The sequence below is a fragment of the Cavia porcellus genome, unplaced genomic scaffold, assembly GCF_034190915.1.
Source record: "Cavia porcellus strain 051 isolate PalLab524CR breed Dunkin Hartley unplaced genomic scaffold, mCavPor4.1 scaffold_16, whole genome shotgun sequence".
Taxonomy (NCBI): Eukaryota; Metazoa; Chordata; class Mammalia; order Rodentia; family Caviidae; genus Cavia; species Cavia porcellus.
The window spans coordinates 16670741-16685349 of NW_026947499.1; the positions used below are offsets into that span (position 1 = coordinate 16670741).

Below are 14609 nucleotides of genomic sequence, written 5' to 3' on the forward strand. Positions count from 1 at the left end.
AAGAATCATTTCTTTTAAGTGGTTGCTGACTCCCTCACCAGGCCACACGCCCATATCATAAGCATGCACAAGTGCATGTGCACTTGCCATAGTTGCATCTGACATCTGTTTGTGACATCTGGTTAACGTGCATCTGCTTGACTAGACTATACATGAGAAGGACAGAGAATAAGACTGCATTTCTTCTCCATTACATCCCAGGCAGTGGGCCCCTGTGAGATACACAGTAAATATTTACTGAATGACTAAGTAAATAAATGTCCTTCTATTAAGATAGAGATTGTTAGCCATCTCTCAGGATTTGTAGCTCTCTAGACTCTGCAAGGAGGCACTGGGGCTGGTGGGCCAGAGGAAGGCCCAGGAAACTTACTGTTCTCTTGTCTGCACATGTGCTGGCCAGGAAACCCAACAGGAGCCCAAAGAGAGTGGGCAAGATCTCACGCAAGGTACGAGGGGTATTGGAAACAACAATTTTCCAGACATGCAGAGACGCCTGTCGTACAACCAGCTGGGTGTCTGAGCGGCCCATGTAGAGTCCTGCCAGTACCCGGTTCCGCCGATCAACCCCCAGGGCAGTGATGATTGCCTGCAGTCCACAGAAGGGGGCAGAGAACACAGATGGTGAACACAGTATGGGCACCAGGATATACCCTCCCATCAGCATAGGGAAGAAACCAAGGCCAGGCACACACCTTGTTGGACTGAGCAGTCCCAAAGTTGTCATCTTCAGAAGCAGTTTCTGTGGTCATCTTTCCAGTGACCCCTGAGATATGGAACAGAAGGTCTCCAAGGAGCTGAACAGAGCTGAACCTGCAAAGGAGGCCAAGAATAGAGGCAGTCTCAGGAATGCAATCTCAGGGCACGTTCCAGCACTGCACAGAAGACTGGAATGCACCCCAAATATTCACTGGTTATTTGAAATGGGAAAAGAGTTCAGATAATTTTCTAACAAGTGCAAGACAAGGGATTGAAACCCTAGCATCACACCGAGGGGAAAATAAAAGAGCAAGGAAAAGAATAATAAACATTTTTTAAAGAGTTTGTGAAATTTTCATAATAAAACTTACAAAAAGAAACTAGGCATGGTGGCACATGCCTGTACCCTGGAGGCTGAGGCAGGATCCAAAGTTCAAGGCCAGCCTAGGCCACTAAGCAAGACAATGTCTCAAAATAAAATTTAAAAATAGGGCTAAAAAAAAAAAAGCTGGAGATGTATTTCAGTGTTAAAGTATCTGCCTACAACATGAGGGGCCTACTTTCAACTCCCAGTACTGGGGGGAAAAAAAAAAAAAGGAAGAAGAGAGCAAGGGCAACAACAAAGAATATGGATCACAAGCATAGAAACCTGGAGAGGCCAAAAAGGCTGAATTTTGTCTTCAAATTAAGTGTCTTGCTTTTAATGATTAGAAAAATAGGAGTCATATTCAAACTGAAAATTCAAGAGATGCAGAAAGAAAAAATGTAAAGAATCACCCAAACTCCCACTATTCTGAAACAGGTGCTGCCAGTACCCACCGCTCTATGCACGCACTCCACGATATGCAAACCAGACCTGAACTACGTGGCTGGGCCACGGCCTGCACTGTTTGGCCAATGACAGGTTGAGCAGTTCCTAGATTGCCCAATACAATCCTTTACTGTTCTTTGCAGTGTCTGAACAAAAGTCCACTGTGTGGATGTGCTATGTGAACCTCAAACTTTCTAAATGATAAGCAATACTACAATAAACACCCTTCTGCATACAGCTTTAATCACTTGACTAAATACATTTGGTCTTTACGTTTTTAAAATAAATTCCCACAAGTAAATGCAATTTCAAGAAGGAAGACTATTCATATTTAAAATCTTAACACGAGGGGCTGGGGATTTAGCTCAGCGGCATAAGCACCTGCCTTGCAAGCAGGCAGGCGGTCGTGAGTTCGATCCCTGGTACCGGTAAAAATGAAAAAGACAAAAAAATAAAAAATAAAAAATAAAATCTTAACACGAACTGCAGGAATAAATAGGTTTTTCTTTTCTTTTTTTTTTTTTTTGTACAGGCCATTGAACCCAGGGCTTTCATATTGAGCTATATCCCTAGCTCTTTGATTTTTATTTTGAGATAGGGTCTCTTGCTACATCACCAAGTTGCTAAAGCTGGGTTCAAACTTAGAGCCTTGTTCTTGTTTTTTTTTTTTTTTTTTAAAAGAACCTTCTTTGCCTTAGCCTCCCTAAGTGCTGGGATTTGTATACCACCATTACTGAACTTAAAAGAAACTGAAGGTGACAAAATAATTAAAAGGAAAGGTCTTTAGAAAGTTGACAGAACTCCTGGCAACATTCTACTCTTTATTTTCTCAATTGTAGTTCCTAAAAAAAGAAAACTGGAAAAAAAATAAAGGAAAAGAAAAGAAAACTGAGGCCCAGCAGGCCTGTCGGCCCACATTCTCACCGTATTCTCCAGAGGTCATCAAAAAGGCCTTGCTCCAGCTGGGGCAGCAGCAGCGCAATGGCTGTCTCAGCATACATGGAGATGACCCGCTGGCCCGCACGCAGGGCAGTGTCACGCACAAACTCATTCTCGTCAGCCAGAGCCTGGTCATGCAGAGAGTGGGTTAGCCAGGGCTGCCTCTCCTTGGGCAGCCTGACGGGGCTCCCTGAAGAGCAGGATAGGGACTTCTATCCTCTCCAAGAGAGCAGTGGCTTCCTGCCCACCTTACTTCTATCCTCAGTAAGATTATTGGTACCTACTTTGAGAATACAGGGGATGATGGGCCCCACATAAGGGGTAAACTTGTCCCCAAAGGTAATGGGCAGGTAGTTGAACATCATGATGTAGCCATCTCGGACATGGGGTGCAATGTCCACTTTGCTGGCAGTAGCCACGATTTCTGGCATCAGCTTCTCCAACTTCTCCACTCCCAAGCCAGCCATAACCTCAGCCAACCCTACAACACAAGGACACATGAACTCACTGGATCTCAGGTCCCCTGGATGGCATTCAAGGTCTGGCTCCTGGGCCCACTTCAGCCTTACCTTGTGCAGCACCTGACCGATCCACAGAGCTCTGCTCATAGGTCAGCGTCTCCATCAGCCAGGGCAGCAAGTCCTCAAAGCATGACTCCCCCATGCCTTTCACCATGGCGCCAAGAGCCTTGGCAGACACTGTCCGCACCTGAACAGGAACAGTAGAAGAGAGGCAGCTCACAACAAGCAGGAGCAATGAGGCATGCCTAGCTTCCTTTCCTCTGTCTGAGAGACACAGATGCTCTGCAGTATTCCCAATAATCAGTTTTCTGGAAAGCAGGCTAACATAGTAAGCTTCCTCCACCCTGGACTTACCTCAGGCACAGGGTCCAAAAGAGAGGCTTTCAGACCAGGTGTCACACTGGGCAGATATGGGGCCAAGTCCTGCAACAACATACAAGGAGACTCTAGTGGAGCCCAGCTCCTGCTTTCTCCAAGTCCAGTTCTGCTATGGACCCAAGCTCTCTGTTCACTTTCTGTTCTGCTAACAAAGAGTACCAGCATGGCCTCAAATACAAAGACTGAGGCGCTTACAGCATGTAGGCGACCGGCAAAAAGCTTCCCCTCTGACCCAGGCCTTGAAGGCGGCAGACTAATCAGGGAAACCTACAACAGACCACTGGCTGACAGCCACAGACCAAAGCCCAACTCCTCCCACCTTCTCTTGGAACAAGGGCCTGCCCAGACTCTGAAATCTTTAGGAAATATTTCTGGTCCTTTGCTTTAAGAATTTCATTATCATCTTCCTTTCTTCATCTCCAAATGTTTATGTCTTGATGTAGAAATGTAGAAAATGCCTTATGTTCACTGCAGCAGCCCTTAAAGTATTTAAAAAAAAAACAAAACCTTGGACTCCATGTGACCAATGATAGAATTACATACATATGGTATATAAACTTGGGGGCACATGATCTAATCACTAACACTCAGTTTTATAAGCAAATTGGCTATAACTTGGAAATACATTGTAATTTTTAAAATGGAATCTAGAAGTATTTATAATAATTGTTTTAATGTTATGGGACTGTGTATATAATTTTTTGTTTTTTTAATTTTTTAATTTCCCAGACTTTTTAGGTTTGAAAAAACTTTTCACTTCTTCAGTCCAAAAGAACAGAGCTGAGTTGTAGTAGATGGTGAAATCATATGTACAAGTTCTTGGAAGGAAATAAAGCAAAGCTCCCAAACAAGACTCAATTCCTTAAAAGGTTTACAGAAGCAAATACTCGAGACAAGGGACCATCACAAGGAGAAAATGTAGCAGCTGTTTCACCAATGCTCCTGAAAAGTCAAAGGTGAAGTTGAGTTTTTCCCCCATGTCATGGAACAGGGGCCCATTGAGGGGCCTCAGCTGAGGACCAAAATAGAACTATGTCAGTCTTAAGCTACCATGTTCTGGAAGATACCCAGAGAGACCAAATTTCTTTCTTTTTTTTCTTTTTTTTTTGTACCGGGGATCAAACTCACAACCTATAGTTTGTCAAGCAGGCACTTTCACCACTGAGCTAAATCCCTAGCCCGAGACCTAATTTCTATCTCCCACCTAAATGGCACATTTTCCCCTGAAAACATAATCAGGGACCAACAAAAATGTAGCTCAGTGTTTCAGTGCATGTCTAGCATCCAAGAAAACCAAGGTTCAATCCATAGCAGCACAAAACAAAAATCAGGATTTAGCTCAGTGGCATAAGCACCTGCCTTGCAAGTGTGTGATCATGAGCTCGATCACTGGTACCAATAAAAAAAAAAAAAAGACACACACAAAAAAAATCACAACCAAGAACCAGTGTGTACATCCCCCCACCTGCTGTGCACAGGGACTCTACACCTTAAACCAGCATCCATTTGTCTGTCTCACACCAGCCCCTAGTTGAGCTGCTACCTTTTGGTCTGTCAGGGAGTACATGTTGCCAATAATCTGTGCTGCCATCTTCCGTGTGTCTGTAGAGCGATCCTGGAAGGCTCTCTGAACAATGGGCATAATGAGAGCAAGGGATGGGGCATCAATGAAGTGGACAAACTTGGTGTCCAGCAGGGTTTGCAGGCACTTCTGGGTCTTTCTTGATGGGTCTGTCAGGGCATCCAGCAGGACAGGGGCAATGGCTGTGGGAGAGAGAGGCTGGTTTGTACAAGTCTATGGAGTAGTAAAGTGAACAAAAGTGGGTCAGAAGAGCAGCGACTGGAGCATATCACCCTGAACTCCCATGAGCTACTTGCTAAAGAACTCATCCTGCTCACTCCACTAGCAGGACTGGCCAGCTGGTTGCTGTGTGAAGGCAGCAGCTATCACACTTTGCACTGCAACCTGTAATCAGGTCAGGCACTTGTGGGCTAGTTTCAATAGGCATTGAGCTACAACCAGGATTGTTTCTTGGGCATCAAGTACTTTATTCTGGAAGCAGTGACCAAATACTGGTTTTGTGGGAAAAACTGTTTGAGGACACCGAAGTTCCTTGAACCAGTATTACAAATGAAGCACACAGGACTTATAGCTTAGATCAGACAAAATAAATCCTTAAAAACTCAGCATCAGGGGGCTGGGGATTTAGCTCAGCGGCATAAGTACCTGCCTTGGAAGCAGGCGGTCGTGAGTTTGATCCCTGGTACCAATAAAAATGAAAAAGACCAAAAAAAAAAAGAGTATCAGGAGAACTAGCAGCTCCCGAGATCTGGTCATGGTGGAATTTAGGTAGCTGCACAAGAAAGCAATTCACCCACCCTCTTGGTAAGCACCCCTGGCGTGAGCCAGAAGGAAAACCAGTCAATGGCTCCTGTGAGCCTACCGGCTTGCGGGCTGAGAATCAAACATCACCACCACCACCACCCCGTTAGCAACTAGAGACAAGAGGTCTGAGCATCTCTTTGGAGGATGACCATATGCAATATAGCAAATATGGGGGATTTTCTTCTATGTTCTGTTTGAAGGCAAAGATTATTTTCACTGTTATGTTTTGTAATGATTGTTTTGCTATATTCAATATTCTCTTTCAAGTGGTTTTATGTTCTGTTTTTGGTTTGATATCGCTATACCTAATTGACTGGACAACTATTGTGAAGACGAGATATACTATAGTATCTATTACTACTACCCCAGTATCCTGCTGTAAAGTTCTGTACCAATTTCACTGCACTGTCTCGATTGGCTTTGTTCTGTCTTGATCTATTGTATTTTTACTACCTTAAAAAAAAAAACTTAGCATCAGGGTCAGGGATATAGCTCAGTGGCATAAGTGCCTGCCTGGCAAGTGCAAGGTCATGATTTTGATCCCCAGTATCAAAAAAATAAAAAAACTCGGCATCAATATCCCAGGAGAATGAATTCCCAGCTTATCTCTTCTACAAGTCTATAAAGGCTCACGTTGGCCGAGAATGGTGGCACAGGCCTACAATCTCAGCACTCAGGAGGCTGAGGCAAGAGGACTAGGGCAAGTTTGAGGCCAGTCTGGGCAACAATATGAATTCAAGGCCAACCTGAATTGCACAGTGAAACCCTGACTCAAAAAGACATTAAAAATAATAAAAAAGACTCATATTGGCCAATGATTTAAAAAATTAATGCAATTTAAAAATGGCCAAAGGATTTGAATCGTCAGTTCAAAGATGTGCCAACAACCATAAGCACATTAAGATATTCAGCATCACTGGTCATTAAGAAAACACAAATAGGGGCTGGGGGTTTAGCTCAGTGGCGTAAGTGCCTGCCCACAAGCTCAAGGTCATGAGTCCAATCCCAGCACCAAAAACAAAACAAAACAAAAACAAAAACAAAAAAACAAATTGGGGCCGGGTATTTAGCTCAGTGGCATAAGCACCTGCCTGGCAAGTGCAAGGTTGTGAGCTCAATCCCTGGTACTGAAAAAAAAAAGAAAAGAAAAAGAAAAAACACAAATGAAAATCACAATGAGGCCAGGCATGGTAGTGCATGCCTGTAACCCCAGCACTCATGAGACTGAGGCAGGAGGATCACTGCAAGTTTGAGACCAGCCTGGGCTACAAAGTGAGCTCAAGGCCAAGTTGAACTGCATTAGTGAGTCCCTGTATCAAAAAGTAAAAAAAAAAAAAAAAAAAAAAAAAATCACAAAGCGATGCCACTTTAAACCTACTGGGATACTATAATCAAAAGGATAATGACAAGTGAAAGCAATTTACTTTCATACACTGCTTTGGGAACATAAAATGGTGCAACCATCTGGACATCAGAAAAGTCTGGCAGTTCCTCAAAAAGTTAAATTGAGTTATCATCTGACCTAGTGATTCCTATTCTAGGTATCCACTCAAAAAAACTAAAAACAAAAACACAAAGGTTCACAGCAGCCTTGCATTTTTTAGTTAATTACTGGGAATTGAACTCAGAGCCTTTGCACTGAATTACATCCCCAGACCTGTGTTACTGAATAGAGTCTTGCTAAGCCACTAAGTTGCCCAGGCTAGACTAAAACTTGAGATCCTCCTGCCTTAACCTCCCATAGTGCTATGCACTATTGTGCCTGGCTTATAGCATTACTCTTAACAGCCAAACAGTGGAAACAAGCCAAATGTCCAGTGGATAAAGGATAAACAAAATGCAGGACAATGAAGTGAAGTGGAATGGGATGTATTATATGCAATGGAATATTATTCAACTCTAAAAAGACATAAAGTACTAATACATTCTACAACACAGATAAACCTCAAAAACATTATGTTTCCAGGCCCATGCCCATAATAGCACTCAGAGAAGGCTGAGGCAAGAGAATTCCTGTGAGTTTGAGGCCAGCCTGGCTTACACAGTGATTTCAAAGTCAACCTGAACTACATGGCAAGACCCTATCTCAAAAAACAAATATCTTGGGCTGGGGATTTAGCTCAGCGGCATAAGCACCTGCCTTGCAAGCAGGCGGTCGTGAGTTTGATCCCTGGTACCAATAAAAATGAAAAAGACAAAAAAAAAAAAAAAAAAAAAACATCTTCCAAAAAAACAAAACAAAGGAAACCCATTATGTTAAGAAGTCAGACACCAAAGTGTACATACATGTATGATTTTTATATAACGTCCAAGCCAGGGATTGTGCTAAGTGGCTTAAGCACCTGCCTGGCGAGCACAAGGTCATGAGTTCAATCCCCAGTACCCATCCCCCCAAAAGTACAAATGTCCAGAATAGGCAATGTCATAGAGACAGAATGTAGATTGGTAGTTATGAGGGGTGAGGGGAAGGAGAGAAATGAAGAATAACTGCTAGTGGGTATGAAGCTTCTTTCTGGGATGATGGAAATGCCCTGGAATTAGACAGTGGTAAAACTTCCATAGCTTTGTGAATATACTAAGCACCACTGAATCATACTCTTATTTTAAGAGCAAATTTTATCTCAATTAAAAAAGAACAAATTGTATCTCAATTAAAAAATAAAAAGATTCATGCTGGATTCCTAAATGAGACATTTCCAGTTGTTTGACACCTGGATTTGGTGGCACATGCCTGTAATCCCAGCACTCAGGAGGCTGAGACAGTAGGATCACTACAAGTTTGAGGCAAACCTGGACTACATAACAAAACCCTCTCTTAAAAAAAGAAACCAAAAAAAATGCTTGACAGACATGAGACTGTCAGGGTCTCAGAAATACCCAGGCTGTTGGGTATTATGAAAGTGGGACTCACAGAAGCAGAATAGAATGGTGGTTGCTAAGGGATTGAAGGAGGGAGGCAGGCGAGGAAGATGTTGGTCAAAGGTACCAAGTTTCGGTTAGGCAACATGAGGACATACTGGAGATATAAAGTTCAGCATGGGAACCACAGTTAGTAATTCTCTGCTGTATACTTGAAATTTTACTAAAGATTAGATCTTAAATGTTCTCACACACACACACAAAAATGATGATAGGTATATTAATTAGCTTCATTATGGAAATCATTTTGCAGTATGCACATACATCAAGTGTCTCACTGTACTCATAAACATATATATAAGTATATATTTACTTATTTACAACACCTCAATAAAGCTGGAAAATAACTTTAAATAAAAATTCAAATAATTACAGCTGGTGTGGTGGTGCAGGCCTGTACCCTAGCACTTTGGAGGCTAAGGCAAAAGCATCATCACAAGTTCAAGGCCAGCCTGAGCCACACAGTGAGTTCATGGTGGTCTGAACCACATAGCCAGATTCTGTCTCAAAAAAGTGAAAGTCAAATGAATTATTTTTCAATACTCAGGATTGGATCCAATTTCCCAAACTGGCCTCATACTTATGATTCTCTCCCCTCAGCCTCCAAGTTGGTAGGATTATAGGTGTGCCATTCTGCCTGGCTGAAATGAATTTTTCTTAAAAAATGATATATCTTGCCAGGCATGGTGGCACATGCCTATAATTCCAGCACTCAATAGGCAGAGGTAGGAGGAGCGCCATGGTTTTGAGGGCCCCATGGAATACATAAAAGTGAGTTCAAGGGCAGCCTACATTACATAGTGAGACTCTCTTTAAAAAAAAAAAAAAAAAATGTATCTTTACTGAATTGCTGTCCTCCAGTAATTGAGAATTATGCTGAAATCTCCCATTATGAGAATGAATTTGTTAATGCCTCCCTATAGGCTAGATACCTGTAGGCCTCAAACTTGTAGCAACCTCCTGCCTCAGCCTCCCAAGTGCCACCATACCCAGCCTAGTTTCATATATTTTGCCTTATATATTTTTGGACTATTGAATTTAGGACCATTATAGCTGCTTAGAAAACCAAAACCCTTCTTGGTATGCAATGGCCCTTTTCTTTCTGCTCTTAAAATAAAAACAATAAAAATACAACTCTCATCTCTTAAGAATGTTCCTTAAAAACAAAGGGATAGGGTAAAACAAAGACATGGGCTGGGGACATAACTCAGTGGTACAGCACTTGCCTAGCAGGTATAAAGCCTTGGGTTCCATTCTCAGTACCATGAAAAATTAAATAAAATAAACAAAAAACTCTCTTCAGAAAAGAATCAACTAAGGAGCACAGTTAAGAGACTGATCCTTCTGTTAACCCTCCCCTCCATGGCAGGTCTGCCACAGTCAGACAGGACAGAAAGTCCTCAAATAACTATCACTTTAAATAGCACCAATGTGGTCCAGATTGTCATTCAACCTCTGGATCTCACAGCTCAGCTTGTGCACAGGTCTCTCAGAGTTAGGCTGCTCCTGAGCCAATGACTCAGTGTCTCTACTGATGCATCCCATGATGCCTGCTTCAGACAAGTGGGAGAATAGACTGCTTCCAAAAATCTCTTTAACTAATTATTCTAGGAAAAGGGCTTCTCAGCATTTAGAAGTTATTTCAATATGAATGTATTTGTCCTCAGAGAGCAAGGATCCTAGCTGAATGGATACAAGCTTCCTGGAATAGGGGAAGCAGGGCAAGTGCCCTCAGGGAAGCTTACCCAGGATCTCAGGGTTCCTGATGACAGAGCCAATCTGCCTGAGCGCCTGCTGTCCAGCCTTCTGCACTTTGACGTGGGAGTCAGTCAGCACCTCTGTGAGCTTGGGCACGATATTGGGTAGACAGGATGACAGCTGCTTGGGAGCACAATATGCCATTGCCCCAAGCAGCTCCACTGACCCTGCAGACAGCAGACATGTACCAGCACTGAGTCACTGAAAACAGACCAACAAGTTATCTACACTGCCTGCAAAACACTCAAGCAGTCCCTGGGAAGAAGGCAGAAAGTGAAAGGCTCTTGAGGCCTACTGAGCACTGAGATGCCAGGTGAGGGGCAGCTTATGTGAGAGGAAGAGGCAAGGCCCTGATAAGGGGCTCCTGGCTTGTTCCTGGTGGTGATACAAAGCCAATTCACTGAATTTCTCTGGCCTCAGTTTCCTTGTCCACTAATGAAAAACTGAGTTAGACTTATAGTATCTTGGTGAAGGATGAGAATGGGAAAGCTCGAAAATAACTTTAAATAAAAATCCAATGAATTACAGCTGGTATGGTGGGGCAGCTAGTACCTCCCCCAACCAGAGCAGCTTTGCTTATATCTGTCTTATAGATCATATTCCAGATAAGACTATATTTTTAGAAAGTTTTACTGGATGAAGAAGGTTTTAAAGCCATAGAGAGCTGTCAAGCTCTGGATTTCCTGACTTAGGGTGGAGGTTCTTAGGGAGTCAGAACTGTGCTAGGCATGAAAGCACACAAATTATGGAAGATCCAAGCCGTTAAAGGCAAGAGTCTGGGCCTTGTTCCTGGGCTGGGGACCACACACACAAGACAAAAGCTATGGCTACCTGGACCTCTGTTAAGGCAGTTTTCAGCCCAGGGAACTGAGAATGACAGACAGAAAGGCATAGCCTTACCGGCTTTGGTCCGCCAGGATTCCTCCTCCAGGGCAGCTAACAAGGAGGGGAGCACCAGCTTTACCCCATGAGCACTCAGGTTGCTCATCACAGCCTTGGCACAGTCATCTGCAGCCTCAAGGGAGGAGAAAAGACATTTAGGGGCCTCTGCTCAAGCAAAGGTCAAGGCCTGATGCTAGCCCTAGTGTTCCCCAAGTGACCAACACATATTGGGAACTGTTGTGTCAGACTCCAGGCCACAGCCTACAGGGACAGCCAAGACTACATCTCACAAAAATCTGGACTTTAAGAACCTTGAGGGAATCCAGATCCTATCAGTAATGAGTGCTCCAGATGCTTGCAAAAGGGATTCTAACGATGAGGACTCGACTTCACAGCCCCCTGGTCAAGCCCACACCCAGCGGCTACTCCAAAACAGGGGCTGGCTCTCACATACTTCTCCCATGTAGCCTCAGGACTTACCTCACGCACATACTGGTTCCCATCCCCAAAACACAGTAGCAGATGAGGCAACACATGAACCACATAGGGCTCGAAGAGCTTTCCCAGCATGGTGCACAGCATCTCAAAGGCAAACAGGGCTCCTGTAGGGTGAAGCCAGGAAAGCTGGAAGAATGTCCTCTGGGGCTGCCACTGAACTGAAGGGACAAGCCACCTCTCCCACCGCCTTAGTCTACAGAAACACTCAGTGCAACTGTGGGACTAAACTATCACAGCCTCTGTCTCAGCACCTATAGCAGAAATATGATAGAGCAGAACAGAAAGGGCAAGCAGGGAGCTATCCATCAATGTCTGGGACTTGTAACTCGAAGTGCAAAACCTGTCTCAGCCAAGAGTGCTGCTGAGTTAAAATTTAGAAGTCCAGGCCAAATCAGCCAGGTTGGGGTTGGGATGGGTCACATGCATGCACAGGCGCGCATGTGCGTGCACGCGCGCGCGCACACACACACAGCCACTAGCCAGTAAAACAGTAAGATTCCTTCCTCTGGCTTTGTGGGCCATGACTTCCCATGCTGGAAGCACCAAGCTTAGAGACTCTCACCCTCTCGCCGGCGGAAGTTCTTTTTATCCTGGATGGCATCTGTCAACGCTGCCATCATTTCCTGCTGTTTCAGAGAGAGGATGCCCAGGCCCTTCACTAAGCCTGCCAGCCCATATGCAGCTCCTTTGCGTTCTGCATACTTGTCTGACTCTAGCAGCTGCTGCATAAGTCGTTGGATCATCCCTCCAGCGTCCTCTTTGATGGCCGGCACAAGAGGCGGTAAGCAGCTAGCCACAGACTCCTGGACCTAAGGGAGACCACCATGTCAGTGCAGCAAGCTCAACAGCAGTAGGTGCAGCTCTGTACAGCACTTATACTACAATGCCCAAGTTCCTTCTCAGCCACTACCTCGGGTGTCACAAGCATCAGAGAGGCAACCTTTTATCTACCATAATAGATATGCTCCATCACAGTACATGCTGGTATCTATCAGTCACAAGAACATCAGCCATAACACTGTAAGTGCTGTCTCTGGTCCACCCAGAGAACTGTAGCCTAGGTGCAGGGGGGAACCCCAAAGGGAAGGCCTGCCTAGAAAAAAAGATCTCCAGAAAAAAGCATGCTACTGTACCTCCATAATGTAGCTAGTATTTGTCTTTTTCTAAACTAGTCAAAGATACAAAGAAATTGGGCTGGGCTTTTAAGACCAGGACCAACCAGATGCTACCAGAAGACATTTAATCCTGCCTCCCAGCCACAGCTCATGAAGCCCAACTCAAGAACAGCAAAGTGGTATGCTACCTGCTGCCTAGATGGAGTTCTTAGCCAGGTAAGGTTTCTGACACTTTGACCACAATTTTGGGAGCCTATTTTCAACTGTGAATTTTATGAGGATGCTCTGGGTAGTCCAAAATACACATCACAGAAATTATATGTCAATTCATGTTTTCAACAAAAAGAAAAAGAAATCATTTGTACTGTGGCCAAAGTCTGCATTAAGAGGCACTTGCAACAGGTAACAAACACAAAAAGGCCAGGAGAAGGCTTGACACAGGGGGAACCCATCTTTCGCTATTTTCTGCTTTCTTTCTTTCTTTTTTTTTTTAATTGGTTACCGGGTATCGAACTCACGACTGCCTACTTGCAAGGCAGGTGCTTATGCCGCTGAGCTAAATCCCCTATCCTTCATTATTTTTTTTTTTTTAAAACCTTTAGATCCTCAGAGCAAACTTTATACCATAAACAACAACAAAAAGCTAGCAAATGAGAAGAAAAATGAAGTATCTAGGAGATCTGTTAAAACAAAGTAACTTTCTCCTCAGAAGTACAGTCCACTACAAAAAAGGCTCTCCTAGGAAACAGGACAACTGTGACTGATGAACCCATTCAGACCCAGCTCCCAGGGCCTCTCTGTAGAGGGACCCATTTCACCAGGTCAGAGAGCAGGTACCTGCTGGGAAGGAGTGGAAAGGGCAGCAATGAGCTTGGCAACGATGGGCTTCACTTTGGGGTCACTCTTGTCCAGGTGCTTGGCCAATGAGCCCATCAGGACCACCACGCTCTGCCGCACAGCATCATAGCTGGCATCGTTGGGCGCATCCTTCAGGAACTCCTCAAATACTGGCAGCAGTGAGTTGACATTCTCCTGGAAAGACCAGTCCCCCCAAACCACCAGTCAACCCTGTGGGCTGTATCAGGATGACGTTCTCTATCCTGAGGACCAACCCTGGGTCTGACTCTGGGACAGAGATTCTGACAAGCCAGCCAGTTAAGCTGGACTGCAGCACATTTGTATGAATTAAACATCCTCTCAGGATACTTTCAGCTTATAAGAGATATAAAGGTAATCTCCCATCAGAGGCTAGTGCCTTACAGGATTTCTGACACTCAGAGTCTCCATGTCCAATGCTCAGCCCCATTTCCTCAGCTGGCTGAAAACCTCTTACCTTCCCGTGAGCATTGAGCGTTGCCAGGGCTGCATCTAACATACACTTGCGGACATCTGGGTTTCGGTCATTGAGGGCATCAGGAACAAAAAACTGAAAGAGTGGTTTCACCTGAGAGCTGTCCAGATACTGAGAGAGCTTGTTCAGGGCCAAGGCCAGGCCACATCTGAGAAAAAAGTGGGAGTGTAAGGGCAGGTAAGAGTCAGCCAACAGTCTCCTATGGTGACAGAATCGGTGCCAGCATAGGAAGAAAGGAGCTAGACAGCAGCAAATACCATTTGGGGGGCATGCACAACCCCAGCCCACTACCCAGAGTCTACAGCCCAGTGCCTGTCCCATTTTTTTGGAGCAACCCACTTGTCAAATGGAGACC

The 14609-nt window shown here is 44.4% G+C and overlaps 1 protein-coding gene across 2 annotated transcripts in view; it reads right to left on the reverse strand.

Annotated features, from left to right (window-relative positions):
• The window catches only part of Gcn1 (GCN1 activator of EIF2AK4), a 70536-nt gene that overhangs the window by 14149 nt on the left and 41778 nt on the right, over nucleotides 1-14609 (reverse strand). For both annotated transcript variants that reach the window (XM_013141796.3, XM_003478371.5), the window contains exons 32-44: nucleotides 14237-14402; nucleotides 13741-13935; nucleotides 12351-12597; nucleotides 11771-11892; nucleotides 11309-11423; nucleotides 10396-10575; nucleotides 4889-5109; nucleotides 3322-3390; nucleotides 3016-3154; nucleotides 2731-2927; nucleotides 2432-2574; nucleotides 693-810; nucleotides 371-586 (exon numbers count right to left, since the gene is read on the reverse strand). In XM_013141796.3, the coding sequence (XP_012997250.2) occupies nucleotides 371-586; nucleotides 693-810; nucleotides 2432-2574; nucleotides 2731-2927; nucleotides 3016-3154; nucleotides 3322-3390; nucleotides 4889-5109; nucleotides 10396-10575; nucleotides 11309-11423; nucleotides 11771-11892; nucleotides 12351-12597; nucleotides 13741-13935; nucleotides 14237-14402 (2128 nt within the window). The remainder of the gene's footprint in view (nucleotides 1-370; nucleotides 587-692; nucleotides 811-2431; nucleotides 2575-2730; nucleotides 2928-3015; nucleotides 3155-3321; nucleotides 3391-4888; nucleotides 5110-10395; nucleotides 10576-11308; nucleotides 11424-11770; nucleotides 11893-12350; nucleotides 12598-13740; nucleotides 13936-14236; nucleotides 14403-14609) is intronic.